This window comes from Taudactylus pleione, unplaced genomic scaffold (genome assembly GCF_031769625.1).
Source record: "Taudactylus pleione unplaced genomic scaffold, aTauple2 ptg000041l, whole genome shotgun sequence".
Classification (NCBI taxonomy): domain Eukaryota; kingdom Metazoa; phylum Chordata; class Amphibia; order Anura; family Myobatrachidae; genus Taudactylus; species Taudactylus pleione.
Window position 1 is genome coordinate 34,473,813 of NW_028284443.1, and position 16,864 is coordinate 34,490,676.

The window sequence follows — 16,864 nt, forward strand, 5'->3', positions numbered from 1 at the left end:
GAACACCAGCCTGACCGAACAAACATCCCATTCTAGTACTGATTTGGGGTTACTTTCTAATATGTCCAATTCGGAATCGGTATGTAATGGCGACGGCTGTTTAGCGGCCGGATCAAATACTAACAACGGCAGCCCAACGGGTTGAAATCCCGACTGCAGGAGGTAAGTACTCTAACCCTCCCCTCTCCCTACCCTAATCCTACCTTAGTGGTGCCTAACCCTAACCTTCCCCCCTAGTGCCTAAACCTAACCCCACTTCCGCGTACCCTAAACCTAACCCTCCCGGGGGGATGCCTGACCCTAACCCCCCTAGTGGTGCCTAACCCTAACCCTCCCGGCCAAAACCATAAAATTTTTTGGACCATAAAATAAGATTATAAGAGCCAAAATGTTGTTTTAAAAAAAGTGTTTAATCCAAATGTACCAGTACAGTAGTTACTTTAGTAACAGTACTGCTTCCTTACTCCCCTACAGAATGCCCTAACACTATGGTACCTGTGTCTTTCAGAGAACCGATCAGAAGGTGGGAGTAGATGGGCTGTAGAAGGAATTAACACTGCTGCTATCGTAATGATTCAGCCATTTAGGGCTCATAAGAGTACAAACACATGAAAAGTAATGCACACTTTATGTGCTGTTTAGTCATATGTTGGTAGTGTTGGTAATGCATTTTACATAATCTTTGTGTTGCACTTTTGCCAATGCAATCTATTTTCCTGGTAGTGGTGCACATTATCCCATGTTGATTTTTGAAGGTAGTACACTGTAAATAACGTTTTGAACTCACTGGTAGGAATGAATCTACAAGGGACAATCCTATTCTAATGTGTGTTTCATGTGTTAGTTTGAAGGTGAAAAGAGCATTAACAACAGATAGGCATGAAAGAACAGTTGCACAAAAACAGGATGGGCACCGTATAGCGAGAGCAGAGCCGTCATCACAACATGACTTGCAATTGTGGCAGCACAATGACGCTCTGCAAAGTTAGCATATAGCACCTGATTTAATTCAGTTTGCTACTGAAATGATGTGGAGTGCTGTCACAGTCTTTAAAGGTACAAAGGCAGCTGCAGAGTACTATAGTAAGGGGGAGAAAAGAGGAGAGAGATCCACAGCAAGAAGGGGAAAGAGTGAAATAGGGGAAAAGTTAGAGATCAACTGGGAGAGACTAACCAACAGAAGGGGGAGGGGTGGGGTGTAAGGGATTGAAAATGGGGACATGGGAAGCATTGTAGTATACGTCAGTGTGTGTATAAGACAGGTACAAGATACACATTAGGAAATATTTATTTAAATCCATATATATTTTTTATTATTACACATAGGAGAGTTTATTGTACATGTCCTACAGTATATGAAGATTAGTGTGAAAACTATGGTACCGCAAACTAACCTAACAATCTAGCCACAGAAATGACCAATATGAAAAACTGCAGTGTACTGGGTGGGGATTAGTCATTACTTTTGGGTTGCAGACCTACATTTGGGCATTTATACTGGTGTATAGTTCTTAAACTGTACCAGATGACTGGTTGCTATTCATTTAGCATTGTGTGATGTAATATCCTGGCAACCATGGGAATTATGCAAGGAAGCTCTCTCTTCCCCTACTCCTTGCACATATGCAAATATTCCAAGGTCAGTCCAAATTCAGTTCATTCCACAAAAACACAGACTTAGAACAGTCATTATAAGCAGCCAAGTGGTGGTGAATATATTCTGCTACTATTTATGTTTGCTAGCAGCTATAGTATAAGAGGAACCTTTGTTTTTAAACAATCTCTGTGTCTTGTTTTTAGGAGTATTCATTTCCAAGCCATATTTCACAGGCATTTCCATTCCAGCCTTCCCAGCATTCACAGTTTCCGCAGCTACATATCCCGTTGCCTAAAAACAAATTGAATAGAAGTTTAATTGTCACTATCAAAATGTACTACTTCAAATGTCTTATTAAAATGTAGCAGGTCATAATCAAAACCCTATAACTGGTCCCCTAAATAATCCCTTTTTGTGTAGAGCACTTTGTATTAGATTTAGCAGCCACTGGAAATATAGACTTTCAGCCAACTAATAGCATCTTTTCAGCAGTGCTCTTAGCAAAGGGCTGCACGCTATAATCATGCTGTCTGTTACTTCTCACAAGCATTATAGTGTGTTAGATGGATACACTGCTATGCTCATCTGTACCTGAACACTGAAATTAAGCCCAGCTGGCCCAGTCTATATATCTAACAAGGAACACGATTTTCGCATACTTATAGAATTATGGCTATTACATATGAAATAAGGGTTCTCACTCATCTCTATAGTGCCAACAATGAGTGCTGGGGAGGGTTGGCATTATACATATTGTCCATATGGGGTTGAAATGTATTTTTTATATGAATAAATCTATAGTAGATACTCTGTACATCTCTGGAGCTTTTAGGACCAAAAGCTCTGACATTCTGTACTTTAAGACCCGTCCTTTTAACTAATCACACCTGTTCATAAACATTAACAGTCATTACGTGACACAGAATAGAAAACAATTAGTAACAATACTATAGACAAAAAGCTGATTAATCCTCCCACAGCTTTTCACATTTCAATGTATAGTAATTCACACAAGCAATCGGTGTCCCCCATTGATCACGAAGTCTGTGCCACCCACCTCATTGTATCAGCATTTAGGTCTGTTTTTGAGAGCGGAGAAGTTGCCCAGAGCAACCAAACAGCTTCTTATTGGTTGCTATGGGCACCTTCTCCACTTCTCTGCTCTTCAGAAGGTTTGATACATCTCACCCTAGATTTAGTCCATAGTGCTGCCTGTGTCTTTTTTTCCTACTGTCTTTTCTCCGTCTAGCCAAATTAGTGCCCTAGGCAAGATTTTGTGGTGGTACCCCACCCAGTCAGATCCTGAAAAGGGGTGTGTCCTCACTGTGCAGTAGCCCCTTCCCCCATTGTGCTGTGCTCCCAGCACCCCTCTACCAGCACACATCACAGCACAACACCCCTTACCAAGCACAGCACAGATCACAGCACCCATCACCCCTCTCCCAGCACAGCATCTTACGCCCAGCACAGCCCCCTTCACCCCTATCCCAGCACAGATCACATCACCCATCTCTCAGCACAGCACAGCTCATAGCACTCATCACCCAACACAATACACCAAACATCACCCCTCTCCCAGCACAACACAGATCACAGCACCCATCATCCCTTTCCTAGCACAGCACGGGGTCAGCACCCCTCACCTTACCCAGCAACCCTATCCAAGCACAGCACCCCCCCTCTCCCAGCACAGTATCAGCACCCACCCTCATCCAGCACCCCTATCCCAACAGAGCACCCCTCTCCCAGCAGTGAGCACAACAGCACTCCAGCCCTCTCCCAGTTCCAGATTTACTTTACTTGAGTGCAGCCTGCAGAGCCGCCCAAATTGAGGTGCCGACTCTCTTTTCCCTGCTCAGGCTGGCAGGCCGCAGCTGTATGTGATGATTGCTGGAGGCAGAGCCCGAAGCTGTCACATGTGACTCACTACTCCGAGCTCCACAGAGGCCCATGGGAGGAGTTGCTGTGGGTGCAGCAGCCCTCCAGCGGCCATTTACTTCTGATTGAGCCTCTGCCCATGTGCAGAAGCTCATTCTGATCATGGCCACCATCGGCCGCCGTGCCGGTGCATGCCGCCCCAGAGCTGGCCCAGTGCTAACCACTAGCCACCTCCAAGTGCCCTGTCCCCACAAACTGCTGCTGCCCACTCACTGCTGCTCCCGGGCTCGATCGGAGCTGTCAGCTGAGCTCCGATCGTGGACACTGCACAGTGGCAGTAGTAGCTGCCAGAGTCTCTGCCCACCCGGCAGCAGGTGCCCTGGCTGTGCCTACCCCAAACCTCCACTAGCCTTGGCATGCCTGGATGCTCCTAGGCATTTGCTTAGTCCGCCTATGCCTAGGGCGGCTCTGGCCCTTAACTATTTTTCTCCTCCTCTCACTCACTCCGCCTCTCTATTCGCCCTCATCTGCCTTTTCCTCTTACTCACCCTGATAACCTTACCAGCTCTTAAGGCGCGTAAATACTAGATGATTAAAATGAGCGATTGAACAATTACTACATAGTTATCGTTCAATCGCTCATTAATCGTTCATAAATCGTCCAGTAAAATGTAAAAAATTACCATCGATGCACGCTCCCGGCTGGTGGGTTGAGCGGCCGGCCACGTCATCAGTCAACCAGGACCACGTGACCGCAAGGAAGCGTGGGCTCCGTCAGACGTCCCCGCAGCCAGTGAATAGGAAGGAACCACAGCAAGAGTGTAACACGGCACACACTCTACCAGCAGGCAGCGGGTCGACTATCATCAAGGACAGTGGAGGATCGTGGTGTTTCACAGGACACAGGGTAAGCTGACGGACCGGAGGGCACGGGACGCCGCCTCTCCAGAGCGCCATTACCCAGATTTTTTTTCTAGCTATTTTCCTATCTTTTTTCTTCTTTATATTGAGTTTGTATTTTATCTTGGATGCTTCTTGTGACAATAACTTATTTCTTTATAATCTTATCCACTATGCTATACGCATACAACCCCCTCTAATAACTATTATTAGTCCCAACCGTTTTTTGGCACTAGAGACCTCCGGATTCGATCTGGCATCCACTACTATCCCCCTTCCTTACCCCATCCCCCTTACCCACCCTTCATTATAAGTGTTCAGCAGACAAGGAGCACTGTGACTCCGCATTAACTCTGCACCTTATAAATAAATAAAATACCTACCATCTACACCTAGTTATCTTGATTCATTAATCTCATAACTACCCCATCATCTTTCAAGCGCAGGCACAACTATTGTTTTTACTTATGCTAATTAGGAGTGGGGATTACTCCTAGTGCCCGCTGCTCATACTACTACCCCAAGAGTAAGCGTAGGTGGTATCCAATTTCTAATCAGCCTTCTGTATGATTCTGCAAACAAAATTGTCAGTTTTTTTGTGGAACAGGAAGGTCACCCCACTCTTTCATGCACTTCTCTCACATCGCATTTGGCTGACAATTCGCAAACCCCCGCTGCAAGTACCGCGAATAGGCATTTTTAATTGGATCGAAGAATTTTTTGGAGCGCAGTGAAAAAAACTCACAACTCGCAACTAATTGGATTGCCCCTTTTGGTTGTGGATAATATTGTGATGCTGATGATGTTATTGAAGGATTATCAGGAGTGTCTGTGTTGTCAGCATAAGGTGATATATGATAAGTATGGAGAAATACCAGAAGGATTGGGAAACTGTAGATTTGTGTTATGTGGAACTGGAAACTCTCTGGAAGTGATACTGTATCACTGACACTGGAGGGAGAGATCAGAGCTCAGACCAACTGTCATGACCTTCCAACATGATGACATCATTTATATCAGCAGTTGATTTAGTTGTATGTATTTATCCGATACTCATCTATTTAGCACCACTTTCTGCTGTCCCCATAGCTCGCTATTGGCCGGCAGTTTAACTCTATTTAAAAAGGTGCTGAAAAGCTTTGGATTTTGAGGCTGGTTAACACCTTCCTGAGATAGCGTTCATCTATACCTGGTAATGAGGACCTGGTCCGCATGTGCATTTCACAATGACCCTTTGCCGTCAGCAATAGGCTGCCAAATACAGTATATTTGTGCTGGAGAATTGCAGATATTTGAATTAATGAGTGTAAAGGGTCCCATATGAATAAGAAGAAATATACTTTTAGAGATCTGTAGATTTTGTAGAGCCCAGAGTTAATAAATTGTGGCCCTACTGGAATCTGGGCCTGATTCAGGGCATTTTTTTTATTTTTTTGGAGTGTCCATGATGATGGTCACGATGGTCAAGACCAACGCGACCATCGGGCTTGCGACGAGACCCTGTGGTAGGGTCTCGCTGCCGCAAGCCCTGGAGTAATTTTGGCTCTATTAGAGACAAAATCACTCCGACTGACATCACTAGTGATGTCAGTGGGGCCGGACCCAGATGGTAGGCGTTCCCATGGGAACGCCTCCGTCTGGCAGCCACGCCCCTGGCACGCCCACCAAAGGGGGCGTGCTGTCAATCAACATCGACAGCACGCCCCCTTTGGTGCAAGACCCGGAGCGACAGCTTGGCTGTCGCTATCTGGGTCTCGCGCATGCGCACGACGGAGCTCCCTCTGTCATGCGCACTAGGGCACCATCGCGAGCGGGTCTGAATCAGGCCCTCTGTACGGCTGTGATAAGCAGCGACCATACATAGATCCCTTAGTGCTATAACATTAAACAACAGTCAGTTTCCCAGTTGTGCTGACACACACTGTACTTGCAGTCAGTGTCCCCATCATGTCACATTTTGCAGTGCACAAACCGTCTTCTATCGCACCCAAACGGCATTTGGCCCATACAGTACCTGATGATCCCAAAGCCTCTTATGAAAAGGAGCAGGAAATAAAACATTTGGTTCTAGCTAGTGGCTGCTGTTTCTACTTTCTGATGAAACCTCTTTAGCTATATGTGTGTGTGTGAAAATTCGAGGGACAGCTGTGGTTAAGATGGCAGTTGTGTATAAGTGTAAACAGCTGTCCCTCGGCACACACCTCTGTCTAATTTTAAATCTGGTACTGACTATTCCAGATATTTTATTTCTCCTGGGATACTGTAACTGCAGTCTGAATGTAAAATATTGTAATTTCCTCCTGTAATTTCCATGTTTTATCTTTCTTCCTAAAGCCATCTGTTGTAAACTTTGTGTATGGTAGTCAAGTCACTGATTATAATGTGTAATTATAGTGTAAAATTCAAATAAAAAAATATTGAAATTAGGGTAATAGAAATATTTTTTTAGGACTCTCGATCATATTAAACAGGTCTCACTTAGTTATAATGCAGAATAAGTGTCACTCCGCTGCTGTTCTAATTACATAAATCTGCATGTTAAACCTACGCGAATTTCTTGCAGCTTTAACACGGTAACTAATTCTCCTATTTCTGCCATTTTTTCCTAGTACAGTACATTTACTGTGATTTCCATTGAAAGCATTACAAATGTATCATCGGCATTGATAAGTAACAGCCTAGTGCATGTGCTGCTGAAATCTTCAGTTGAAATGACATATCTAACACCCATAGGGAAGAATATGTCTATGAGTGCCAATAGTAATACATGTAACATAAAAAACAAAGTTTGGACGACATGTATAAAAGTTGAGTAAAAATTGGAGAATTGCAGAATTACAGCTATGGAATTTGTGGGAAAATGTAAATATCTGCAAGACTTTCCTTCATGTGCCTGAAAGAGTTGTTGGTTAGGTTTGTGCTGGAGAATTGCAGATCTTTGAATTGATGAGTGTAAGGGGGTCCATACGAATAAGAAGAATTGTATATACACTGGTAAACCAAACTGATATGCAACCGATGTGTTACAAAGTAATACATTATATTAAAACAACTAAGGATCAAACCTAAAATCTCAGATACATAGGATACATATGATATATCCAAATGTTAACACTGTATAAAACACATATAGATGACACAATCTATTATACCAGTAAACAGTAACCAATCAGCATGTAATAGTAGTAATTGATGAATATTGTTTCATAAAATAATAATCATTTAATAGCCACAGGTATGCAGGCAGAATAAAGGGGTTAGCCAGCCTGTGAATAAGTCCTTAGCCCTTCTGATCGGCAGGAGCAAGTATGCGGCTTTAGATTATAATGGATTACCTGTAACTCTCAGGTTCTGTAGAAAAAAGGTCCTTATTAGATGATTACCCAACAGTGCACTGTGGCCGGGGAACTACAGTAGCGCTTACTTGTGTAGTTGGCTTTTTATTGCAGAGTGACGGAAGCTGTCACCATTTTAGCTGCTCCTATCTCTGGTCAGTGTGCCGTGTGTGTGAGCTTTGAAGCTCGCCAGTCCTAGTCGCACATCACTGGCTTATTAGGCACCGGTATTCGGTTGCAGGTGCTTCTGCGGGTCTTCTGGGTTGACTGGACACAGCAAGCCTGCTCAGAGGGCAGCTACTTGTTTCGCCCACCACCCTAGACTTTTTCAAGCTGAATGCCCATGTAAAGTCCAGCTCCATTTTATAGAAAGAGTATACTCTGAATACATGGTATAATACAGGGTGTCCCTAAAGTCTGAACACATAGGAAATCTCAGTAACTATATTTTTTTTACCAGCACACATTAAATATGGCTTTGTCGAAAGAAGAAATAATTGAAGTGGTACTTCTCAGTGGACGTGAAAGATGGTCATATCGAAAGATAGCAGATGAATTTAATGCATGTCATTTAATTTTTTGAAAATATGCTCTTTTGCCTATGTGTCCAGACTTTAGGGACACACTGTAGATTGTGTCATCTATATGTGTTTTATACAGTGCTAACATTTGGATACTATCATATGTATCCTATGAATCTGAGATTTTAGGTTTGACCCTTAGTTGTTTTAATACAATGTATTACTTTGGAACACATCGGTTGCATATCAATAATGTTTACCAGTGCATATAAATTTCATCTTATTGGTTGCTATTGTGAGTTAGCAATATTCATATTTTATCTGCAGCAGGTAGCGTGTAATCACAGGTGTGTCTTTTGTGCTTTGAGTTTCTTGCTGTCTCTAACGTGGCCCATACATTTGAGCTGCGATTCCCTGTTCTGTTTACGCCAAACCATAGATTGGCGACAAAAACCGCCGATCTGCAAACATTTATGATTGGCGATCCTTCGGTGGATCGAAGAAATTCTACATGTCACAAATACCAGACTTGCCGATTCTGACCATTTTTACGCTGGGATCAGGGAATCAAGATCTTTCAACATGTTGATATTACTGATCCCCCAGCCCCAACGTCGGCACAATGAAACACTGTGGAAATCTGGCACAGATTTATGGGGGTCTTTAATTATTTTATGACATATCTGTACTCAGTGGGGAAGTGGAATAGTTGTCAAGACAAATATTAGTCACTGTTATTTTAAGAAAAAGCACTTCATAACAATATATGATTTATGGTTGTTAAATTGGAATATAAATACAAAAATCTGGAAAATTAAACAAGATGCAGGCTTGTAATTATATAAAAGTGATTTTGCTCATGTACTAATTTCCAGTGGTACAATGCCTAGTTTTAAACAATTCTTTTTTTTTCATCCTTAACAATGTTAGAGTAACAAACTGTACATTATAACTATTATTTTTGCTCTTTTTTATTTGTTTTTAATTATGATTCATAAAGTTTTTAGGCAGAGTTGTAGAGGCATCAGAAGAAGTATAATATGGAATTAAAACTAAGTTTCAAACAAATCTGTTCTAGTTTAAACCATAAGCACTGTCTTACTTGTAAATATAATACTTTTATGAATATTTAGGCATGTTACAGGGCTTCGTATTGTGAGGATGCTGACCACACCCAGGTGCGTAAATACAGGAGACAGTGGAGGTGATAGCCTTCAAGCACCAGCCCTGAATGACCTCCTCCATTGCTCCAGGTTCTGATTTATGCTCCCCAAAGCAGAAATAAACAGGGAGCCCAGAAGGTACGTGCCGCTGTCCTAGTCTAGGGATGGGCTCCCACTCCAGAATCCTGTCCTAGTCTAGGGATGGATCATCAGCAAGGAACTGCACCAATGTACATAAGAGGAATGGGGCAGAAGATGGAGTGCATGGCCCTTCACTCCTTTATTGGCCTCCTCCCTCCTCACATAGGACCCCTATTCCTTTGCTGTTGCTGTGGGAGCACCAAAGACCAAGAATAGGAGACCCTGGTCAGCAACAGTTAGTGTTTCTGTGCTGGAGAGTTAGTTAATTGGGGGAGGAGTATGTGTCTGGGTGCTGCTTGAGTGTTGTCAGTAAATGCAGGGGGAGAAGAGTGTGTCTGGGTGTGGCATGTGTTTTGGAAATTAATGCAGGGGGTGTATCTGGCTGTTGCTGGAGTGTTGACAGTGAATGCAGTGGGAAGAATGTGTCTGGTTGCTGCTGGGGTGTTGGCAGTAAATGCAAAGAAAGGAGTGTGTGTCTAGTGCTGCTGGTGTGTTAGCAGTGAATGCAGGGGGGAGATTGTGTCTGGGTGCTGCTGGGGAGTTGGCAGCGAATGCAGGGGGAGAATGTGTGTCTGGGTGCCTCTAGGGCTTTAGTAGTAAACGCAGGGCGAGAGCGAGTATGTGTTTGGGTGCTGCTGGGGTGTTGGCAGTAAAAGCAGGAGGGAGATGTGTGTCTGGGTGCTGCTGGGGAGTTTGTAGTGAATGCAGGGGGGAAAGTGTGTGTCTGGGTGCTACTGGGGAGTTGGCAGTGAATGCCGTTAGGAAATTTGATTTGGGTGCTGCTGAGGATATGGTAGTGAATGCAGGGGGAAAGTGTGTGTCTGGGTGCTGCTGGGGAGTTGGCAATGAATGCAGGGGGGAAGGTCTGTGTTTCAGTGTAGTTGGGGTATTAGCAGTGAATGCAAAGGAGGGAGAGTGTGTCTAGATGCAGCTGGGGTTTGGCAGTGAATTCAGGGGGGTGTCTGGTGCTTGAATGCAAGGGAGTGTGTCTGTGTGTGTCTGGGTGCTTCTAGGATGTTAGTAGTGAATGCAGGAAGCATAGTGTATCTGGCTGTTGCTGGAGTGCTGACAGTGAATGCAGTGGGAAGAATGTGTCTGGTTGCTGCTGGGGTGTTGGCAGTGAAAGCAGTAGGGAGAGTGTGTCTGGGTGCTGCTGGGGTGTTGGCGGTAAATGCAAAGAGAGGAGTGTGTGTCTAGTGCTGATGGTGTGTTAACAGTGAATGCAGGGGGGAGATTGTGTCTGGGTGCTGCTGGGGAGTTGGCAGTGAATGCAGGGGGAGAGTGTGTGTGTCTAGGTGCTTTTAGGGTGTTAGTAATGAATGCAGGGGGAGAGACAGAGTGTGCTTGGGTGCTGTTGGGGTGTTAGTAGTGAATGCAGGGGGGAACGTGTGTGTCTGGGTGCTGATGGGGTGTTGGCAGTGAATGCATGGGGAGAGTTTTTCTGGGTACTGCTGGGGTGTTGGCAGTGTGTGTCTAGATCAGGGGTGGGCAATAAGCGGCCCTCCAGCTGTTGAACTACAAATCCCAGCATGCCTTGCAACAGTTTTAGCATGGCCATATAGCAAAATTATGGCAGGACATGCTGGGATGTGTAGTTCTACAACAGCTGGGGGGGCCACTTATTGCCCACCCCTAGTCTAGATGCTCCTGGGGTGTTGACAGTGAATGCAGGGGGGAGAGTGTGTTTCTGGGTGCTGATGGTGAGTTGGTAGTGGATGGAGAGTATATCTGGGTGCTGGTGAGTTGTTAGCAGTTGATGCAGATGAAGGCCGGGGGTTGCTCCTAGAGTGTTGGCAGTGAATGCAGGGGGGAGAGTGTGTCTGGGTGCTGCTGGGGAGTTGGCAGTGAATGCAGGGGTGAGAGTGAGAGTGTGTGTCTGGGTGCTGCTGAGGTGTTGAAAATGAATGCAGGGAAGGTGAGTGTGTTTATGGGTGCCGCTGGGGAATTGGCATCATATATAGGGTAGAGTGTTTGTCTGGGTGCTTCTAGTTTGTTATAAGTCAATATAGGTTGAGGGGGTGTCTGGGTGCTACTGAAGTGTTGGAAGTGAATGCAGGGGTAAAGAGAGTGTGTTTTTGGGTGCTGGCAGTGAAAGCAGGAGGAAGATGTGTGTCTGGTTGCTGCTAAGAAGTTGGCAGTGAATGCAAGTGGGAATTAAATTTAGGTGCTGCTGGGGAGCTGGTAGTGAATGCAGGGAGGAGAAAGTGTGTGTCTGGGTGCTGCTGGGGAGTTGGCAGTGAATGCAGTGGGGAGAGTCTGTTTTGGTGTAGCCGGGGTATTGGCATTGTATGCAGAGGAGTGTGTCTAGGTGCAGAAGGGGTGTTGGCAGTTAATTCAGGGGGTGATGTCTGGTGCTGCTAAGGTTTTGGAAGTGAATTCAGGGTAATGTGTGTGTCTTCTAGGGTGTTGTTAGTGAATGTAGAGGGCATAGTGTTTTGGCTGCTGCTGTAGTGTTGGTAATAAATGCAGGGGGGATCTGTGTTTGGGTGCTGCTGGGGAGTTGTTAGTGAATGCTAGAGATAAAGTATGTGACTGGGTGCTGGTGGGGAGTTGGCAGTGAATGCAGGGGATGAAATTGGATTTGGGTACTGTTGGGGAGTTGGTAGTGAATGTAGGGGGAGAGAGTGTGTTTCTGGGTGCTGCTGGGGAGTTGGCAGTAAATGCAGGGGAGATAGTCTGTGTTTTGGTGTAGCTGGGGTATTCGCAGAGAATGCAGCATGTGTGGGTGCAGCTGGGGTATTGGCAGTGAATGCAGAGGAAAGTGTGTGTGTCTGGGTGCTTCTAGGGTGTTAGTAGTCAATGCAGGGGGAATAGTGTGTCTGGTTGCTACTGGAGTGTTGGCAGTACATGCAGTGGGAGTGTGTGTATGGTTGCTGCTGAGGAATTGGCAGTGAATGCAGGGGTGGAAAGAGGTTTTGGGTGCTGCTGGGGAGTTGGCAGTGAATGCAGGGGGGAGATTGTGTCTTGGTGCTGCTGGGATGATAGCAGTGAATACCAGGAAAGAGTGTGTCTGGGTGCTGATGGGGTGGTGGCAGTGAATGCATGGAGGAGAGTTTGTCTGGATACTTCTGGGGCTTTGGGAGTGAATGCAGGGGGGGGCGAATGTGTGTCTAGATGCTACTGGGGTGTTGATAGTGAATGCAGGGTGGAGTGTGTTTCTGGGTGCTGCTGGTGAGTTGGCAGTCAGAGAAGAGTGTATGTCTGGGTGCTGCCGCAGTGTTGGAAGTGAATGTGGTGGGGGGAGGCAGTGTATGTCTTTGTGTTGCTGGATTGTTAGCAGTTAATGCAGGTGGAGGGGGTGCCTGGGTGCTCCTGGAGTGTTGGCAGTGAGTGCAGGGGTGAGTGTGTGTCTGGGTGCAGCTAGGGTGTTGACAATGAATGTAGGGAAAGAGAGTGTGTTTCTGGGTGTTTCTGGTATGTAGGGAAAGAGAGTGCGTTTCTGAGTGTTTCTGGTTGGTTAGAAGTCAAAATAGGTTGAAGGGGTGTCTGGGTGCTCCTGGAGTGTGGGTAGTGAATGCAGGGGAGACAGTCTGTGTCCTACTGGGGAGATAGGCGTGAATGCAGGGGGAGTGTGTGTGTGTCTGGGTGCTGTGTTAGCAGTCAATGCAGGTGGAAGAGGGGGGGTGTCTGGGTGCTCCTGGAATGTTGGCAGGGAATGCAGGGGAGGATAGTTTATGTCTGGGTGCTTCTGGGGTGTTGGAAATAAATGTGGAGGGAGGAAAGTGTTACTGGCTACTGCTGGGGTGTTGGTAGTGAATGTGGTTTAGGGGGAGTGTGTGTCTGAGTGGAGTGCTGCTGGGACTAGATTGCTGGTAGTCAATGCGAGCGGGGGGCACCAACAACTATCTTGTCCACAGTAAAATCTGCCACCCCTAGTGAGTGTTCCCTGGCATTATCTTCCTATTAGAAGTGCTATCTGCTAATCAGCCAGACCAGACAGGCAGTCACAGGGGAGGTGTTTTGATCCCCCTGCGACTACCAGTCCGGGCTGTGATTAGAAGAAATAGTGCGACCAATGGGAAGCCACTCCTCTGTCTTGCCATCAGTCCTATCTGGCTTCTAGGAGCTGGAACCTATTCAGTCCCTAGAAGCCTGTACTTCTTCGCATGTGTCAGTCACGAGCCCTGCCAGATGCATTGTGCATATACCAAAAAGAACAGGAGTCAGCTGGGCCGCTAACAGGACTGCTGCAAGGATTCCCCCCTTCCCAGACAGATAAAGGATGTAGGAGCTGACTCTGCTGGATTCAGTATGAATTACCGCCGGCCGCGGCTGCCCGACAAGGATGAAAATCCCGATCGTCCTAAGGTAAGTGTTCACTAACCTATTCTACCCCCTAACCCTAACCCTCCCTTAGGGCTGCCTAATCCTAATCCCCCCTCTAAGTGCCTAAACCTAACCCCCCTTCCCTGACGCCTAAACCTAAGTCCCACAGAGGGGGTGCCTAACCCTAACCTCCCGCCGGGGGTGCCTAACCCTAACCCGCCCCTTCCCCTAGCCTAAACCTAACCTCCTGGGGGTGCTTAACCCCAAGTCCCCCCCCAGGAATCATAAACCTAACCCTCCCCCTGTCTGCGCCCATCGCCCGGCTTACCTTCGATCGGTAAGCCGGGTGTTGGTCTCCCAGCGTAGGGGAAATGAAAGGCATCGAGATTTCGAGGCCTGTCATTTAACACTTGCCAGGATTATACAGTCGGGATTCCAGCCATCGGCTTCCCGACTGTTTCCCCTCTGTGCCTTACATAACGAAGACATACAGACAACACAGTGGCCAAGGAATCCAAGCCTATTGAAAAACACACTATGATTATTGTTTACAACTATCTCAAGTATCTTCCTAACGTTCTTTGGGCCTGATTCAGAGCCGCTCGTAAGTGGCCGCTCGTTCGATCCAAGCGATGTTTGCACAACTGCGCATGCATACGGATTGTAATACGCATGCGCGAACCAGTCAGTGCGGCCGAAAATCGTTTGTTCGCTAAATAGCGAATGCCTGCTATTTTGAGTGACATGAGGAGGCGTATGTGGGTGGTAACAGGGGAAGGTGCTTGAAAACGGGGAGTGGAGATCAGAACGCAGGCGTGCTTAAAGGTCAAAACGGGCGTTTTATGGGTGTTGATAATTAATACAGCAGCGTCATTGACCACGTCACTGGGTTATTTTATAGTCAGAACTGCTCGCAAGATTGCGGTAGGAAAAACCAACCACAAGAATAGCGAGCAGTTCATATGCTGGTCGATGTACTCGATTAATCTAATAAATAGCGGACATGACGTAGGATGCGAGCGGCCAGGGGGCATAGTTTTCCAAAAAACGACGGCAAGTTTTGTTCGCTCGTTCAGACCTAGAGGCGTGAACAGACCGCAAAGAGCGAACGGTTCATTTGAATAGCCACCCCTTTTTTTCTGAACGAGCGAGCGCAAATAGCGTCCGGCTCTGAATCAGGCCCTTTATGTGTTTGAGGGAATAAAACATGACTGTACAGAAAAAGACTTAAAGCAAACCAGTGCAGGTTTTTTTTCTGGTGAAAACAAAGTTTCATACACAGAATATTTTGTATCCCGCTGGGGAATTACAAATTACATAGCAACAATGTAAGGAAGAGTCTTCTCTATGTGACACATACTGTACTTTGTTAGCATCCAACATTCGGTTTACCTGTGCAAATAAGGCCGTCGTGTTTATCGCAGTCTCTGTCATCACATTCACAGAACTCCCCTGAAACATACCAGTCTTGTGGTGAACAGATGCACTTTCCACAGTGACACGAACCTGGAAATATAAAATGCACAGTATTTATGTCAAACGCTGAACTAAACAACAGTCGCTGTGTGTATTGGTAAGAAGCAATATTATGTATTCCAGACAAAGGACACTGCGTAACTTGTATGGCTGTTTAATTGGCAGGTAAAAGCACAGATTATAAAGCCCCCAACATGAAAATAAACCACAACCATGACAAAATGTTGTAAAATATAAGCAGTGTGAAATGTATGCTGTATGTGTTGCATTACTAAATATGACACAATTTAATAATAATGTTTTTTTTGTAGTACTTGGGGCAGTTATTGCATGTACTTTTTATAATATGTCATAAATAGATATTTATTAGGGTTGTACTATATCCTGAATTAGAATTTGTACTATTTCTTGTGTACTGATGACCTCTAAACACTACATGAACGGCAAATGTGAATTATCAAGCTGGGGCAGTACAACATGATGGCACCCTGTGGTGTTTTATACCATAGATTTCCAAAGTATCAGTCAGGAGACACAGCCAGATGCAGCAGTAGGAGGTCAAGAGACAGTGAGAGTAGCCCACAAGCAGCTTTGAAGGTGTACACATGGGTAATAGTACCCAAGGCTCATAACCACATGTCCACATAACTTCTAGCAGTGTCACTTGAGGTGTATGTGTGGAGCAAGAAGGGTTCTAAACTCACCAGTCAGATGAATGAAAGATGGGTGTGACAGCAAGGAATTAAGACAATGGTGACTTAATTTAGCACAAAACTGAGAGATTATTAATGAAGACATGAGAGTAACAGGTGGTTAACAAGACATATGACAATAAAAGAACTATATAGTGCTAATGTATGTGCTACACCAATTACGGCAACTCTTCAGAGTATACTGTACTGTAAAGTATACTGTACTATGAAGTGTGCTACCCAGGTTCTAAGTCTCTCCTTTTGCCACTAATAGCACTTTGGAATCATTCCATTCCATCATTCCATTCTACAGCCAATGGTTAGCAAGTGGAGAGAGATTTCTAGATAACCTAATACAATCTGACAATTTTCCTCCATTTTCTGAGCTCTGAATCCCACCTGGACATATTTTAAATTTTTGAAGCTCAGGCAGTCAAGTCTATTCCATTTAACAGTGTTTGACTCTGGATGTTTGCATTGTGCATCATCTAATGGCCTAATCTTCACAACTTGAACTACATACAATCTTTCAGTGAAAGACCTTAATGAGTCACAAAGGGGGGCTAAGCTTGCAGTGGTGTTGGGCGAGGAGTAATGCAATAAGATCAGAGAGAGAGCACTGCCAGAATAACAGAAACACTTGAATATTCTTGAAATGCTAGTACTGTATGTCTGTGAAACTGAATAAACTAGAACAGTCAAACTCCCCATCATCCCCATCTAAACAAAGTATCATAGGTGTAGATATTGTTGGTGCAGCTGCAACAAGGACCAAACCGACCTCCCAGGGCCCACCTCTCCACCTGCTCACGCTGCACCATGCCTGGCCTGCTTACATAGGACACAATGGGCAGATGACAAAGAATAGCATTTTGGTTATGCCTGATGTGACATC

The 16,864-nt window shown here is 45.4% G+C and overlaps 1 protein-coding gene across 1 annotated transcript in view; it reads right to left on the minus strand.

Annotated features, from left to right (window-relative positions):
- Positions 1 to 391: 391 nt before the first annotated feature.
- Positions 392 to 16,864, minus strand: part of ITGBL1 (integrin subunit beta like 1) — a 407,377-nt gene continuing 390,904 nt past the window's right edge. The window contains exons 10-11 of the mRNA XM_088456594.1: positions 15,194 to 15,307; positions 392 to 1,888 (exon numbers count right to left, since the gene is read on the minus strand). Of these exons, the coding sequence (XP_088312720.1) occupies positions 1,797 to 1,888; positions 15,194 to 15,307 (206 nt within the window). The 3' untranslated portion in view covers positions 392 to 1,796. The remainder of the gene's footprint in view (positions 1,889 to 15,193; positions 15,308 to 16,864) is intronic.